General features: G+C 40.3%; 1 protein-coding gene across 1 annotated transcript in view; it reads left to right on the top strand.

The window, feature by feature from the left end:
• grm6a (glutamate receptor, metabotropic 6a) overlaps positions 1 to 16979 on the top strand; it is an 87000-nt gene that overhangs the window by 61092 nt on the left and 8929 nt on the right. Inside the window, exons 8-11 of the mRNA XM_058388770.1 lie at positions 230 to 369; positions 2046 to 2669; positions 10024 to 10335; positions 13269 to 13511. Of these exons, the coding sequence (XP_058244753.1) occupies positions 230 to 369; positions 2046 to 2669; positions 10024 to 10335; positions 13269 to 13508 (1316 nt within the window). The 3' untranslated portion in view covers positions 13509 to 13511. The remainder of the gene's footprint in view (positions 1 to 229; positions 370 to 2045; positions 2670 to 10023; positions 10336 to 13268; positions 13512 to 16979) is intronic.

The following is a 16979-nucleotide window of genomic DNA, read 5'->3' as shown; positions in this document are numbered from 1 at the left end:
TCAAACTATAAAGTAAAATTATTAAATAACCTCACGCTAAGACGGATGGGTTTTTTTTGTTTCATATTTTTTTTTGTTTTTCATTTTTTTTCGTTGACGTTGCTGCAACATTTTTCCCTGGGACTGTTGTTTTTCGGAGGATATGACACTTAGCTGTTTATCTGTGGAAAGCACATGAAATATGAATGATCTTTTTGAATTGTTTTCTTTTTCTGGTGTCGTGTTACAGGCAGCGCCGGCACTAGCGTCCTTTTCAATGAGAACGGTGACGCTCCGGGCCGCTACGACATCTTTCAGTATCAGTTCAGCAACACAAGCAGCCCGGGATACAAAGTCATCGGCCAGTGGACGAACCACCTCCGAATTAACGTGGGTCCAGTTCCTGTTTTATAATAATAATAATAATAATAATAATAATAATAATAATCCTGAAATATTCTGCTCCAAGTTCAACTCCAAAATACATACCTCGAATTATCCTGCATTATCTAGAACAGATAATCTTACTCTTCCTATTTCTGTGTCTTTATGTATGCAAGTCTGATCACGAGGTCAGACCATTACAATGCATCACGCATACACACTGTATGAGGTACCGCAGCATGAAAAAATTAAATAAATCCAATGCCAGACCTATAATTAACAAGCCACAGGCAATGGTGACAAGGGGAAATGTTGAGAGGAGTCTCGGAAAAGAAATACACAGTGAATTATACTTTATAATTCATACGTACTGCGTGATAATTTATGACATTAACAGCATTCAGATCGTACCATAATTCGTTAAATGAACAGCGTTTAAACCAGAAAAGTCAAACAGAGTGTCGATCATGTTCATACAGGATCGTACGACTCAGAGATTGATGCGAGAGGAAGATTAGACGTGATAGTCAGATGAAGAAGGAGAAAAAAGGAGGCAAATGTGATGGATAGCATCAAAAAATCATTAGCCAGGGTAAGTGGCAGCTCAGTGGTTAAGATGTAGGAATTGATGCTGATTAGAAGAGTGAGTTCAAACCCCAGGACTACCAAAATGCCATACCTGAGCCCTTGAGCAAGACCTGCAATCTGCTCTGTTATGTAAATAAGATAAGTTCCTCTGGATAATGGTGTCTGCTGAATGCCATAAAAGCAGGTAGATGTTTAGAGGAATTGCAGAAGTAAATCCAGAGAAGCAAAAAGATCTTATGGCTCGGTGACGTCTGAGTGTTTCCTTCCTTATTATAGTCACTGGCGGGATTTGTAATAAGTCTACATGATTAAAAGTGTGCTAGTGTGAATGTGAGTTCTTATGGGTTAAGGGAAGTGGAGTCCAGAGTGGCCATGTTTATGGTCCACGTGTTTGTGTTTTGGGAAACGAACCTCTCTGAGGATGCGGGAGTTAGATAAGATCGTGATAAGGAGATAATCAACAATTTAAAATGACTAATAATATATAATTAGAGTATAATTAGAATCATGTGACCTGGTTTAATTTAATTAATACAACATGTCACAGTCTTCAGCAAGGAATGATACACGTGTGGTGGTGATGATGATGATGATGATGATGAAACACTAACTATTGTGCTGTTTGAGAAGAATAATCACAACACAATGTTATCATTTTGAGCAGGATTTACTAAAGACTTTACGCTTTTACATCTTCAGGAGCTCGATTTCTTTTTCGGTTTCTGTCTTTTCAACTTCAAAAGAGAGAAAAAAAAGTGAGGGAAAGATTGTTTATAGCTGCTAGAAAGTAAGCAAAAAAGTTCAATAAACAGCTATAAACGAATGAAGGTTGTTCTTCACAAAATAAAAAAAATTCTCAGAGGAGTAAAGCACTTGCTGTTACCAGAAAATAATCGACTCTGATTATTGTATATTGATTTGTTGTGTTATGACATGTTATTAATATATTATAACGTGTTATTATTGTGTTATAACATGTTACTATTGTGTTATACCATGGAAATATTGTATTAAAGCACAGCATGAAGTACTGCTCATTCTATATTAGAACTAAGATATATATAAATTAAAAATAATTATATGTTAATCCTCAGGTTGAGGAGATGCAGTGGTCCGGAGGCGAGCATTTCATCCCTCCATCCGTGTGCAGCTTCCCGTGCCAGCCAGGTGAGAGGAAGAAAATGGTGAAAGGCGTACCGTGCTGCTGGCACTGCGAGCTCTGCGACGGCTACCAGTACCAGTTGGGCGAGTTGGCATGCGAAATGTGTCCGTTCGACATGAGGCCCACGGTGAACCACACCTTCTGCGTACCCACACCCATCATCAAGCTGGACTGGCACTCGCCCTGGGCGGTCGTGCCCATGTTCCTGGCCATCCTGGGCATCGCGGCCACTCTCTCTGTAGTGATAATCTTCGTGCGCTTTAACGACACGCCCATCGTGAGGGCTTCAGGACGTGAGCTGAGCTATGTGCTGCTGACGGGCATCTTCCTGATCTACCTCATCACCTTCCTGATGATCGCCGAGCCGAACACGGCGGTGTGTGCTTTACGTAGGCTGCTGCTCGGCCTCGGGATGTGCATCACCTACTCGGCCATGCTGACCAAAACCAACCGCATCTACCGCATCTTCGAACAGGGCAAGAAGTCGGTGACGCCGCCGAGGTTCATCAGCCCGACATCGCAGCTTGTTATTACCTTCATCCTCGTCTCTTTTCAGGTGAGACAAAACAAATTCATTACTGATCTCATGCAGCTTAGAAAATAAAATATTATATATTATTATAAATCCTGAAGGGTTGCAGCTTAGATTTCTTGCTTCCAGAAGTATGCTTTTCAGGTCTCCTTTTCTTCAGAGGAGAGTTTTGTACTACAACCTCATTTTAGGCATGCTGACTTTTTCTCAAAAGATTTATTGTCACATATATCAGACTTAAAGCTTTTTTTCATTGCTGAAACTAGGACGAATCTGATCATTAATCAGATATACAGAGAGGTCTGAGACCACCAGTGAAAATGGTTCTGTTTGGCATCTGGTTTTCCTTGTTAATGGGGTAGTGGTGGCTCATGGGCTTAAGGCTCTGGTTGTTGATTGGAAGGTCAGGGGTTCAAGCCTCAGCACTGCCAAGCTGCCACTATTGGGCCCCTGAGCAAAGCCCTCAACCCTCCCTGTTTCAGGGGTGCTGTATCATGGCTGACCCTGTTCTCTGACCACAACTTCCAAAGGTGGGCTATGTGATAGAAGGATTTCACTGTGCTGTAAGAAATTTCTCTTGTTTTGTTGTGTCCATGTTCAGCATTGAATGTCTTTGTCATGTCCCACTCCACAGTGGTGCTTAATATGAAGCTCATATGAAAGTAAACGTTCAGGATTTTTGTTTTTAGCTAACCTACAAGGCACAAAATATTCATAAACATCTTCCAAGGAACCTTTTTCCCCCACACAATTGCTTGTTTCTTCAAAGTAAATGTTGATATCAAACCCATTTCTGCTCTCTGAGACGCCCCAAGTGCTTGTTCATCTAAAAAGCAGCTAAAATTTAAAGTTTATCTTCAACCACTTAAATTCTGCGTAAGGTTATCCAACAGAGGGAAAAACACGTCTGAAACACACTGAAAGCCAACAGAGTCCTGACTCATTTTATATCAGACTCACAGCCAGAAAATAATTCATTTGTTTGCACTGATTGGAAATGTCTGATAAGTCGATTTACTTTCTGCTGCCAGAATGAAGCACCGGCATTCTGGTAAAGTATTTACATAAATTTTCAGAGTTTTCAGCATTTGGTTCGTCCCCTATTTGTGTTCATTTGCTCGAGCTGGCACAGACTCCACAAGTTTGTGTGAAACCTGATGATCCGTGTTAGATCAAATCCACCGGAGTGTCGTCTGAACGCTTGCTGCAGTGGAAGAGATCAGACATGAGAAAATTTGACCTTTTGTACAGAGCAGGAGACATGGTCCATGTCACACGTTTGCTTAAATTGAAAACTATTACACTTTCTGTGCTGTTTTTTTTTTTCCTTCTTAAAAATTCTTCAAAATTCAAAGAAATCTCTGTTTATTTGCTATTTAATAAAAAAGTAAATTAGCCTTCACATTTAACCAGGAAATAAATTAACCTTCATGTATGTTTTAACCGCTTATGGCATCGATATTTTCCACACCACACGTGTAGCATGAGGGGCGGGGGAACGCCGGGGGACACAGGAGAAAGAGAGAGAGAGAGAGAGAGAGAGAGAGAGAGAGAGAGAGAGAGAAGATTAAAGAGGGTAGATGAGACAGATAGATAGGTAGATAAGTAGATAGATAGATAGATAGATAGATAGATAGATAGATAGATAGATAGATAGATAGATAGATAGATAGATAGATAGATAGATACTGTAGACTCAATAATAGTACAGAGATAATAAAAAATACAGTGAGTCATTTTGCTCTTCATAAGCATGTGTGACGTGAATGGATAGATAGATAGATAGAGAGAGAGAGAGAGAGAGAGAGAGAGAAGAGGATAGGTGAGACAAATAGATAGATAGATAGATAGATAGATAGATAGATAGATAGATAGATAGATAGATAGATAGATAGATAGATAGATAGATAGATAGATAGATAGATAGATAGATCTTAAACCACAGACTTGACAAAATCTCACTGATTATCATTAAGTGGCTTGGATGAAATCGTATCCTGATGTTTATTGGATTAACGTTTACAGTACTTTATTTGTCTGAGTTGATAGATCAAATACATGGAGGTACTTTTACTCTACAGTCACAGATTTTTTACACCAAGTCAGAAACAAATAAACATTATCTGACTAAAGCTGAACTGATCTGACTAAAGGTGATTCTCCAACACTTTCTGAAGATCTTTATTTTATAATATATATATATATATCAGTCCAGTCCTACCAGGTGTAATAATACTGAGGCATTCAGTTAACATCGAATAAAACACAATGCCGATATTTGTGTCATGCGTACTGCTGTGACCGTATCCCTGCATCATGAATTTATTTAACCCCACACTAATGAATTCAGTGGCACAGCGGTTGCACTTTCCAGCTCCAGGGTCTTTGTTTCGATCCTGAGCTCTGGTTACCGAAGTACGAACGGCGAAACAGCGCTCGCTGAAGATGATTCAACGAATAATGACGTTGTGACATAGAACATAAATCGAGGCTATCAGGATAATAGGCTATTTAATCAGGCTGGGAGATTGCGTTCTTTGGTTTACTTGTGCTTTTTTTTCCTTTCTAATGGGCTGGCAGTGAAGCGATGCGATCCAGAGCAACTGGTAAAAACGCTTTTAGAGCGTCTGCCCTTCTGTTCCGTTATTCAGATTGACTCATGGATTGAAATGGAACTGTATCTGTTCCTTGACATGAACGTGAGACAGAAAACGAGCAGGATTAGCCTGTTGAAGGTTTCTGCAATCAGGGATCAAGGATAAACGGTGTAAAGCTTAGTCTGAAACAGAGCAGGGTGTTTATCAGAACTTGGTAACGTGAAAGCTGTCATGCAAACCAGGAAGTGCAGCGCTGTAGCGAACCCCGAGACCCCGCATTTTAACAGGAAGTAACTTAACCTTCGTGTATGTTTTAACTGCTGATGGCATTGTTAGTTTCCACACCACACGTGTAGCATGAGGGGCACATCCAGAAAGTACAGCCAATGTAGCTGTGTTGGACTTTACTAAGAACACTGAATTATGATAGATAGATAGATAGATAGATAGATAGATAGATAGATAGATAGATAGATAGATAGATAGATAGATAGATAGATAGATAGATAGATAGATAGAGATGTTTCTGTTCATCCAAATAAACAAACTAAATTTCATTCAAGAAAAATGCTGATGCGATGAAGCCACCAGTCTCGAGTGTGGGACTTGTGAAGAGTCTCGAGTGTCGGTATAACAGTCAGTAAGATGATGTTTATTTTTTGGATGGAGTCTCGAGTGTTAGTGTAAGTTTCCTTTACGGGACACAGAGACAGAGAGAAACGAGTGGAACGTGTCAGCATGCATTTAATGCAATTTTACCGAATAGCGTAGACCAGTGGAAGTCAGAGACTAGGGGATTCAATCTCATCCACAAAGTGTCAATGTGGCTGCAGGCTTTCATTCCAAACAGGCAGGAGACACACCTGATACCACTTGTTTAATCAGCTCGTCTCCAATCAGATATCAAGCCATGCTGCTTTTAAAGCCCGCAGCTACACCGAACCTTTGCGAACGAGATTTAAGAGCCCTGTCATAGACCTCCAAAGGGACAAGTAATCAGGAAATGGGCCCGAATAGGCAACGGTAAAACCCAGAGTAGTACCAGTGTATGTGAGTGAAAGGAGGAGAGGACTCGGTAGTGGCAGCGAGATAACAGATCAGGTGATGTATTTGGTGATAAAAATGTGTTATTTGGCAGTAGGACTCTGGATAATGGAGTAACAGACACAGTTGATGTGATGCATACAAACACATCTGGCTGCATAAAGATTCTGTGCAAGTGATAAGGACCAGAGACTTCACAGAGAAGACATCACAGAAGATCAAGAAGATCACCTCAAACATCTCATTAGTGAGCCCAGTACATTCAGAGAAAGTGGAAATTCTAATGATATACGCCGGGGTTAAGCATTTCCTCTCCCAGGATGTTTCACTGGGTCCAGACCTACTTTAGATAGATGTAGGAGAACTTTATTCCTCATGTTCATGTAACCACATGGCTTTGTCACTGCCTTGACTGTAGTTACTTTATAACAAGGGCAAAGGTCATCAACTGGCAGATGTGATCCAGATGTTTGGACCTGATGTTTAATCATTTTGGCTTTCTAAATCTGAACCAGCTCGGCAGGATCTGTAGCAGGATGTGGGTAAAATGTTTAGATGAATGCAGAGACTAGCTACAGGGTCTAGAGAAAAAGGAGAGTTTTCATTTTCACAGAGATATGTCATAGATTTTTCATTTTTATTTACTCTCTCTGGTCTGATTAGCACATCATATTTTTAAGATACTGCTACCTGGCAAGATTTTTTTTTTTTTGCATTGAACTTGACATGTCACTTATTATCACGGGCTCAGTGACAAACATGGCTGCCACTCCAACTGGGACTCCAACTCCCAGCAACCACCAGCACTCCCACCTTCTCTGTAACCAGACTTTAACAATGTTTCAACCTGTTTCCAACAAGGAACGCTCTTAGTGCATTTTGTTTGCCTTTCGATCTCAGTACCTGGTCTGTGACTTTTCTGAGGGAAGTGGTAGCTCAGTGGTTAAGGTGGTGGATTATTGATTAGCAGGTTGTGAGTTCGCATCCCAGGTCTAAGGAACCTGTGCAAGGCCCTTAACCATCAAGTGTGCACTTGTATGAAATGAGCTAAAACGTAAGTCTCTCTGGAGAACGGCATCTGGCCAGTGGCATAAATGTAAACGTTACTAAGCTGATGTCCTGACTTCTGAATTTCCTGTTGACCTTTGCATGGTGTCCCTGTTCTCAATGCTTTTGTCATTAATTTTTTTCCTTTGGGGGTTTTCAGTGACTGTCCCAATACTTTTGTCTATCCCTAATTTTGTGACTGTTCCCATACTTTTGCCCATACTTTCCCATACCTGTGGTGGCATCTCTGAGTCTTCCTCATGACAGTGCTTTAAGAGAAAGAACAGAATAAGTAGCCGTGAGTAAAACCGCTTCATACAGTTAAAAAAAAATAGTAATCGGAGAAAAACAAAAGCAGCTGATCTTCATCATCTCCAAAAAAAAACGCTGCTTTATTTCGGATCAGGATCCTGAGAGACACAGACTGGCACGCTGTTGGTTTCTGATGCTAAGCTGTCTGCACATCTCATCAGTTTGAGTGCTCAATCTTACACAGACCAGCTCACTGATACGCATCCACAGCAAATTCATATTCAATTCCAGCTGCTGGCTTGTGACTAACACGCTGAGACAGAGGACAAGCAGCCCACGCGTCTTCCTTTTTTCTGTGCCACCTCAAAAAGTTACAGGATGCTGATGCACACGTTTACAGCTAGAAATCTGAATAAAGCTATTGTGGTTGTGAGCTTAGTGTGAACGAGATGTGCATGACTCAGTGGAACAGAGATGCGGGGGAGAAGAGCTTATCCGTCCTCCTGGTGCCGGATTGATTGACAGCGGGATATTTTTTAGCCCTGCCTTCCTGCCTCATGATGGCGGAGGTGTCAGCGAGTCTAAATGATCGCGCTGCCATTCTGCTGAGCTTCATGACAGCAGCATCTGTCTTCATGTCTGCGTCTGCGTTCCCCTTCCATGACCTGAAACTTTCTTCTGGAAGTTTTTTTTGCATTAGCAGACGAGATTAAGCTCCAGCGAGTTCCCGCGACGAACAGGTGGGGAGGACGGGCTCGTCTTTGTGTTCTTCCACCAGTCCAGCTGCTGTATTCAAATGAAGCACTGTGCTTCAGGATAAATACACCAGAACACCGTTTCCTGCAGTTTGTTCTGTCTACTTCTTGGTAGGAGGGTCATTTTAGAACCGCAAATTAAAGCTTATTAATCGTGAATGGGGATACTTACGACAATTATCTTGTACGCTTCTTTAACAGGATGCTGCTTTCCAGCGTTTTCCACTCCACAAAAGAAGCCTGGCGTTTGAACTCAAGGACTCACAAATCCATTCAAATGAAACCGAGGGTGATCTATTTCAGTCCATTTCTAATGATCATAAAGTTCTCATAGTCCTGTGTGTGTATAATTACATTTTAATTCAGCCTGACTATATATATATATATATATATATATATATATATATATATATATATATATATATTGGCACCCGTCTTCATCTCCACTCCCTCTTAAGACTCGCTTTACATTTACATTCACTTATGTGACGCTTTTATTGTAAGTAATTTACCGTTCCGGATCACGTTACCAATTCATCACGACTTCTCAGGTACAGATTTGAGACGTGATTTGAGATTGCCTTTTAGGTCATGTGTGTTATCTGCTACAAGCTCTTCTCCCTACTGTGCAACAATATAGATGGCACCGTGTACCCGTCTGATAACCTGCTCGTGTAGTAGAACATCTAGTTGTAAAAATGTCCTGATACCAACATCAGATCTTATCCGAAGTAAGCCGAGTGCACTAATGCAGCATAGATGAACAGACGATAGAAAATGACAGGGATCTGGATGGTTTTCATGATTAATGACGGCAATCAAAGTGAGGCAGACTGCAAACTGTGCGCTGGGAAAATATCAAGATTAGGAGCTACGACGTCTACGAGGAGCCGGATTTTAAAGAAAATAATGCTACGGGGTTTAAACAGTGTCTTTAAAAGGACCTGAGGATTGAGCAATCCAAATTAAGTGACTCTCCCCCAATAGGTGACTTTAACCAAATAGGTGAGTCTCCCCCAATTAGGTGACTCTCCTGCAATAGGTGACTCTCCCCCAACAGGTGACTCTCTCACCACAGGTGACTCTCCCCTAATAGGTGACTCTCCCCAATTAGGTGACTCTCACAAAATTAAGTTACTCTTCCCAATAGGTGATTCTCCCCCAATTAAGTGATTCTCCCCTAATAGGTGACTCTCCCCAATTAGGTGACTCTTCCAAATTAGGTGACTCTCCCCCAATTAGGTGACTCTCTTAACAGGTGACTCTCCCACAATAGGTGGCTCTTTTAATAGGTGACCCCCCCCAATTAAGTGACTCTCTCACAATAGGTGACTCTCTTAATAGGTGACTCTCCCCCAATAGGCAAGTCTCTCCCAATTAGATGACTTTCCCTAAATTAGGTAACTCTCTCGCAATACTCTTGTGACTCTTCCCCTGTTAAGTGACTCTCCACAATAGATGAATAGGTTACTGAATAGGTTACTCTCCCCCAATTAAGTGACTCTTCCCCTATAGGTGACTCTCCCCAAATTAGGTGAATCTCCCAATAGGTGACTCTCCTCCAACAGGTGACTCTCCCCCAAAAGGTAACTCTCCCCAATTAGTTGACTCTTATGAATAAGTGACTCTCCCCCAGTTAGGTGACTCTCCCCCAATAGCTGACCTCTCTCTCTCTCTGTGCAGGTAATCGGAGTGTTCATCTGGTTCGGTGTGGTACCACCCCACACCATTGTGGACTACGAAGAGCTGCGGCCGCCCAACCCCGAGCTGGCACGTGGCATCCTGAAGTGTGACATGTCGGACCTGTCGCTGATCTGCTGCCTGAGCTACAGCATCTTGCTCATGGTGACGTGCACAGTTTACGCCGTCAAAAGCCGAGGCGTCCCCGAGACCTTCAACGAAGCCAAGCCCATCGGCTTCACCATGTACACCACCTGCATCGTGTGGCTGGCCTTCGTGCCCATCTTCTTCGGCACGGCGCAGTCCACGGAGAAGGTAAGAGCTGGCGGGTTTTGGCGATATCTAGTTAATATGTTACATATTAGAGAAGGACTGACTCACTACAAAATTTGCGAAAGTGTAGCAGATCAGCCAAGTTACTTTCTTTATATTGTGTCCATTTAGTATATTTTTCATAGGACAGCTTTCCTCTAAAAGCTCATTAAAGAAATAACCATGACTCTTAAGGCTTCTCTTATAGGAACATCGTCAGTTATTAGCCACATGTACTGACAGTAAAGTGTTTATCAGTAGCACAAAGAAGACTTCTTACTGTTACATTTACATCACTCTATTTACATCACTCACTTCTCATGAATATTTCACTTTTAGGAGGACAATAAGCATTAAATAATGAATTACTATATATAAAGGTTTGTTTTTATTGATAGATAGATTTTAAAGAGAGAGACAGAGAGAGAGAGACTAAAAGAGTAAAAAAAAGAATTCTTCACTTCACATTGTTTTAAAACATTTATTGCTTTATTTCTCCAAAAATAAGCAAACTAGAGAGTAGAGAGAGAGATAGAGAGAAGAGAGATAGAGACAAGAGAGAGAGAGAGAGAGAGAGAGAGAGAAGGAAACTAAATTCTTTACTTTACATGGTTTTGAAATATTTCTTGCTTTATGTCCCAAAAATAAAGAAAATTTTAGCCTAACTAGCTAGATAGATAGATAGATAGATAGATAGATAGATAGATAGATAGATAGATAGATAGATAGATAGAGACAAGAGAGAGAGAGAGAGAGAGAGAGAGAAGAAACTAAAAGAATTAAACAAAAAAAAGACAAAAATTCTTCACTTCTCATTGTTTTCCCCTAAAATAAACACATTTGTAGGATAGATAGACAGATAGATAGATAGATAGATAGATAGATAGATAGATAGATAGATAGATAGATAGAGAAAGAGCGAGAGAGTGATCTTTCCTTACGGCTCCCTTCAAAAGACATTCAGCCACATTTATATAAATTCAGCCCCTCGTTTATCCAAATTTGCACAAATTGGTCATGAGCTCAGGTTCATTGTGAGAGTGTGTGCAGAGAGAAATCTCATTACACTCATTACACACTTCATCTCCTCTGTGATTAGTACTATAAACACTATGCTCCTATAAACCCTTACTTATTCTTCTTCCTCCATTTCATTATGTCATCCTGCATGTGTTCAAACCACGAGGAACTGTACAGCGCATTTAACCACGCAGCAGGAAATTATTAGTTCCGAGGAACAGCCACCGATTTACCACAACGCTATCTTTCCCCTATTCAGCTCCGGCTCGGCGGTAAAAAAGGGGCCACCAGTTTAGCGCCTAGTTAAGTCCTTATGTAGTAAAATTATGCAGAACGAAGTTATTTCAATAAGAATGTGCCTGCAACCTGCCTGGCCCGTGATAACAGGCCAAAGTTGCGTCTCGAGCACTTTCCCTTTTGAAGCGAGCTTTCATATGGCAACGTGCAAACACAGGAAGAGATGAGACGTGCGGGAAAGAAGACGTCTTCTCCCCCTCACCCCCACCACCCCCTCCTGTCTTTATCTCCTGAAGACACACCATGACACGGAGACAAAGGGCCTGCTTCATAGCAGCCAGGGGTTTAATTGTGGTGGGAGGCAGATAAGACGAGCGTGGGGGAGCCGGAGAGACAATGCCTTCACCCATCCTAATAAAGCTAAGAGAAGCCACCATGGGAGTGAAGAACTAGAGCGTTCGTTTGTTCGCTCCATGTCCTCTCCGCCACGTGAACCACCGCCGAGGCCCGCTCTTCTTTTCTGTTCACCGCAATGAAATACGCATGATTTCTCCAGGAGGGAATCGGCTTCGGGATTTTATTTATTCATTAAAGCTGTTAGTTCCGGTCTTTCACGTAGCGTCACTTTTTTTTTTTTTTTGAACAGTTTGAGTTCAATAATTGAAAGCATTTGGTTTTAAAAATACATGCAGGAACGGAAAGAAAACAGGAACCTGATTTTAGATACATTTAAAATGCATCTAGTGTCTAGCAGAGAACATGATCAGATTCTCACGCATGTGGAAGCTGCTAGGTTTTGCTGGAATGTTGCCAATATAGCAATGCTTTAAAAACGCAAGGACAAAAATTCTTCACACTGTTCTAAAACATTTTTTTTGCTCTATTTCCTCCTAAAATGAATAAAGTTCAAGTGTAACTGAAAGAAAGAAAGAAAGAAAGAAAGAAAGAAAGAAAGAAAGAAAGAAAGAAAGAAAGAAAGAAAGAAAGAAAGATAAAAATTCCGTTTATGAAAAATGTAAGAAAAAGATAAATAAAAGAAAGCTAAATAAGTTAAATAAAGAATATAGTAGAAACAAATGAATAAATAAATCTGGAAAGATAGAGAAAGAGTGTAATAAAAAAAAGAAAGAAAGAAAGAAAGAAAGAAAGAAAGAAAGAAAGAAAGAAAGAAAGAAAAAGAAAAAAGAAGGGAAAACAAATTACATGAAGAAATAAAAACAAGAAATAAAAAACAAATAAAGAAGACGAAGCTGAATTAAAATTTTAAAAAAATTACACAAAAATTTGAAATTAATTATAAAAAGAAAATTATATATATCTAAAAGAAAGAAAGAAAGAAAGAAAGAAAGAAAGAAAGAAAGAAAGAAAATGACACAAAATAGAAAATAGTCCTTTGAGATCCCATTCCAGACATAATGCTTTCTAATAAATGTTTTAAATAAATAAATAAATAAATAAATAAATAAATAAATAAATGTACACTTCTTCCTTTCTGTATTTGTATTTCTCCTTTATTTCTGTATTTGTATATGTTTAGAACAATCTTTTCATTCAGAATAATATATTTGGTAAGATCCTTACTCTATAGCTAGTGGGATTGATCACATTTCCCACAATCCCTTTCCCCAGACCCCTGGTGTTTAGTGCTCACCTGTGGATTGTGATTATAACCTTTACAGATGTACATCCAGACGACCACGCTGACCGTCTCCATGAGCCTGAGTGCCTCCGTGTCGCTGGGCATGCTCTACATCCCCAAAGTCTACATCATCATCTTCCACCCGGAGCAGAACGTGCAGAAACGCAAGCGCAGCTTCAAGGCTGTGGTTCAGGCGGCCACCATGTCCACTCGTCTGTCACACACTAACAGCGAAAAGCACAACGGCGAGACTAAGATGGAGCCTGATAGGACGCAGTAGCAGGTAAAGCAACACTCGTGTCCAGGTCAATAAACAAGTCAATGAACTGTTTAAACTGCCAAACTGCTTTCTGGTGTCTCGTCTCAACTTGGCCACGCCCACTTGGCTCAGAGTTCACTTGTTTCGAGTTATGGGGGGTTTCGCAGTGACTTCAGGATGTCAGTCACTTTAGCTAATTGATAAATAGATAAGGATAGAGAGAAAAATAGAGCAATAGAGAGGGAGAGAGAAAGGGAGAGATACTAATATTCCTGTGTTAGCGGTTTTATTGGTTATTAATCCTACAATAATATTGCATGTTATTATGTTTTAGGCCAAAACATGCTACAAATTCAAGCCGGATTTACAAAAGATTTGGCAACACTGGTTCACCTGTTTGTTTGTATTGATAAAACAAGGTAAAGTTAAAAGGTAAAGTTAAAAAAAGGGCAAAACAGGGAAGAAGCACCTTAAAAAAATCTTCAGTAACGGACTCAACTGAAGAGCCTTTGCCTAAACACAGCAGCTTAAACTCTCTGGGTGGGCGGAGACTGTGCTGTCAATAACAGCAACAATGCCTAATGTATGTGGAGCTTGTGTATACAGAAAAGTACAGATTTTCACAGAGTGTAAAACACTGCCATGTTTCAGCAGTTTAAAAATGATGTGCTCGATTTGGCTTCACGTGTCTCGGAAGACGTACATGTTAGCCTTCGCTCTCTCATTTACAGCAGAACCTCGACAGAGGAATTTAATTGGTTCTTAAGGTGAAAAGGTGTATTGCAAAACATATGTTCCCATAAGAAATAATGTAAATGCAGATAATCTGTTTCCAAAAATATGACCAATATTCCCAATATGAAGCGTATGGAAACTGTATGGCTGCTTACAAAGAACTGACCCAAGCCAAGCATTCCATGTCAAGGCTCAGATAGAACAGATCACCAATCTGTCAACAAAAAACACCCGAAAATTCACCTAGCTTTTGAACACATGCCGAAGGCAACGTTGGTATCGTGGGTTGACTCTTTCCAAACAGCTTTTACTGACTGAAAATTTTTTTGTAAACTCACTTTGCTTGGCTTTCCACTGACGCTAACAAGATTTGAAGGGTTCACAGACATACACGCAACCTAAACCAAACCTTTGGTTCGGTTCGGTTCGGTTCGGTTCGTTCGTATGCCAAAAATGCTTCATATGCCGATGCAAATTTCTTGCAAAATTTCAATTCTTAAGGCAAAAATTTGTAAGGGAGGGCATTCATATGCCAAGGTTCCACTGTATTTTTTCTGGTATTTGGTAGACATCCTTATTCAGAGCGACGTACAAAAGTACTTTAAAGTCCCTTTCACTGCATACATCAACACTGGTTCACACAGACGTAGGATACCACCAGCCTAAATACTGTACTGGGAGGAATGTTTTTAAAGCATAAAACAAACAGGGAAAATAATAAGCTCTAGTTTAAGCGTTTCAGGAAGAGGTAGCTCTTCACCGTCGTTTGAAGACAGCCAGTGAACAGCCAGTGAGCTGATCGGACATCTAGAGGAAGTTCATTCCAACATGTCAGTGCTCTTTGGGACAGGGTGGACAAGGGTGGTGGTATAGCTCAAGTGGTTAAGGCTCTGGGTTGTTGATTGGAAGAGCAGGGTTCAAGCCCCAGCACTGCCAAGCTGCCCCTGCTGGGTAAATGAGCAAGGCCCCCAACCCTCCTGCTCCAGGGGTGCTGTATCATGGCTGACCCTGTGCTCTGACCTCAACTATCCAAAGATGGGCTATGCAAAAAAAGAATTTCACGGTGCAGGAATGTATATGTGAAAAATAGAGGAAACTTGGCCAAGAACAAATCGTGCAGGAAGGAAAATATTTTCTCAGTGATTACATCTAGCCAGCTAAGCACAGACGCACACAAACTCATCCTCCTTTTAGAGGGTGCCATTACTTTTGTCCTAGTTTTATTCGTCTAAAGTCATGGATTTCTTTTCGGATGCTTTCCTTCGTTTCTTTCCTTCATTGAATTCAGTTCAGTGACTCATCACCACTTACATGTTTATCTCTCCTTATACTGTACGTAAATGTAAACAAACTCTCTTAGACGCGTCTTTCTGAACTAATCCGATTTTCCAGATTTTTCGAAATTGCTCCAGTGAGTGGTTTTGATAATCGGTGCTCCTTTGAAAGGAGAAGAAATGTTCTCATAAATGTTCCTCTCTGCCGCTGACCTTAGAACCCGAGGTTCATGTGTCTGGGTTTAACGGAAGATAAAAGGACAGTGAAAAGATTCTGCACTTCTGTGTTACATAAAGGTTTGAGTCAAAGCAGAGAGCAGCAGCGGTCATCATCGCCTCCTGAGACACACACACACACACACACACACCTCTATGATTTCTCCGCACATTCAGTCGCTCTATCTTTAGGGCTAATTAGTGGGGGTTTAAAGGTGGCTGTTCCGTGTCATCCCTCTGAATTGGTGTCATGCAGAGGTCCTGAATTAAAGGAACAGGATGTGAAAAGGCAATTAAGTACCCCCCCAAAAAAAAGAAAGAAAAGGAAAAAAGAAACGCTTGCACATGAAAAGTTGCTAATAATGTTGATGTTTAAAAGCCCATTACTTTTTTATTTCAATTACACGGAACCGGAATGTTTTATAATGTACCTTGAACACACATTAGTGTTTGTTAGTGTAAACTTTTTTGCCTTAATTACTGAATTTAAGAACAGGTTTATTTTGTAAATTAGTGACGTTTGTGCTGTCTGGTAAACTCCTCCAGGCCGCATGTTCGTGACTTGCCATCTTCCTTCTCACCATTTTTCTCAGTTTTCTCTTCTTCTTCTTCTAAAAAAAAGAAGGTCTCTTTTGAGTAATTTTCCACTTGCCCTCTATCTCTGCAGCACACACTCGCGCTCTCTTCAGGATGTATTAGCGGCAGCTTACTACTGACGTCCATGAGGGGAAAAAATAACAAGCATGAAAATGCATAAAATATTTTGAAATACTGATAACTGACACGGATATTCCTGCTGAGTGTGAGGATGTCTGGGTGTGAATATATACACAGTGAGGAAATGAATTACGGTTGAAAGAAGGAAGGATGGAAGACGGGGGGGGGGGGGTGAAGAAAGAAAGAAAGAAAGAAAGAAAGAAAGAGTCATAGAGAAAAAAATTAAATAAAAGGAACAGAGGAAATGAACAAACAAATAAAGAAAGGTAAAGCTAAAGAAAATATTTTGAATATAAAAATAAATGTAAAATAATTAAGAAAGAAAGAAACTAAGACATGAAGAAAAAAAGGAAAATAAGGAAAGATAAAGCTTAATAAAATATCTTTTTTAAAGAATTTTAAAAAATTAAAGAATTAAGAAAGAAAGCAAGAAAGAAAGCAAGAAAGAAAGAAAGAAAGAAAGAAAGAAAGAAAGAAAGAAAGAAAGAAAGAAAGAGTCATAGAGAAAAAAATTAAATAAAAGGAACAGAGGAAATGAACAAACAAATAA

This window comes from Hemibagrus wyckioides, linkage group LG05, assembly GCF_019097595.1.
Source record: "Hemibagrus wyckioides isolate EC202008001 linkage group LG05, SWU_Hwy_1.0, whole genome shotgun sequence".
In the NCBI taxonomy this organism is placed as follows: Eukaryota; Metazoa; Chordata; class Actinopteri; order Siluriformes; family Bagridae; genus Hemibagrus; species Hemibagrus wyckioides.
Note: the sequence above shows the minus strand (reverse complement) of the source record. Positions and strands in the feature narration are given on the sequence as shown.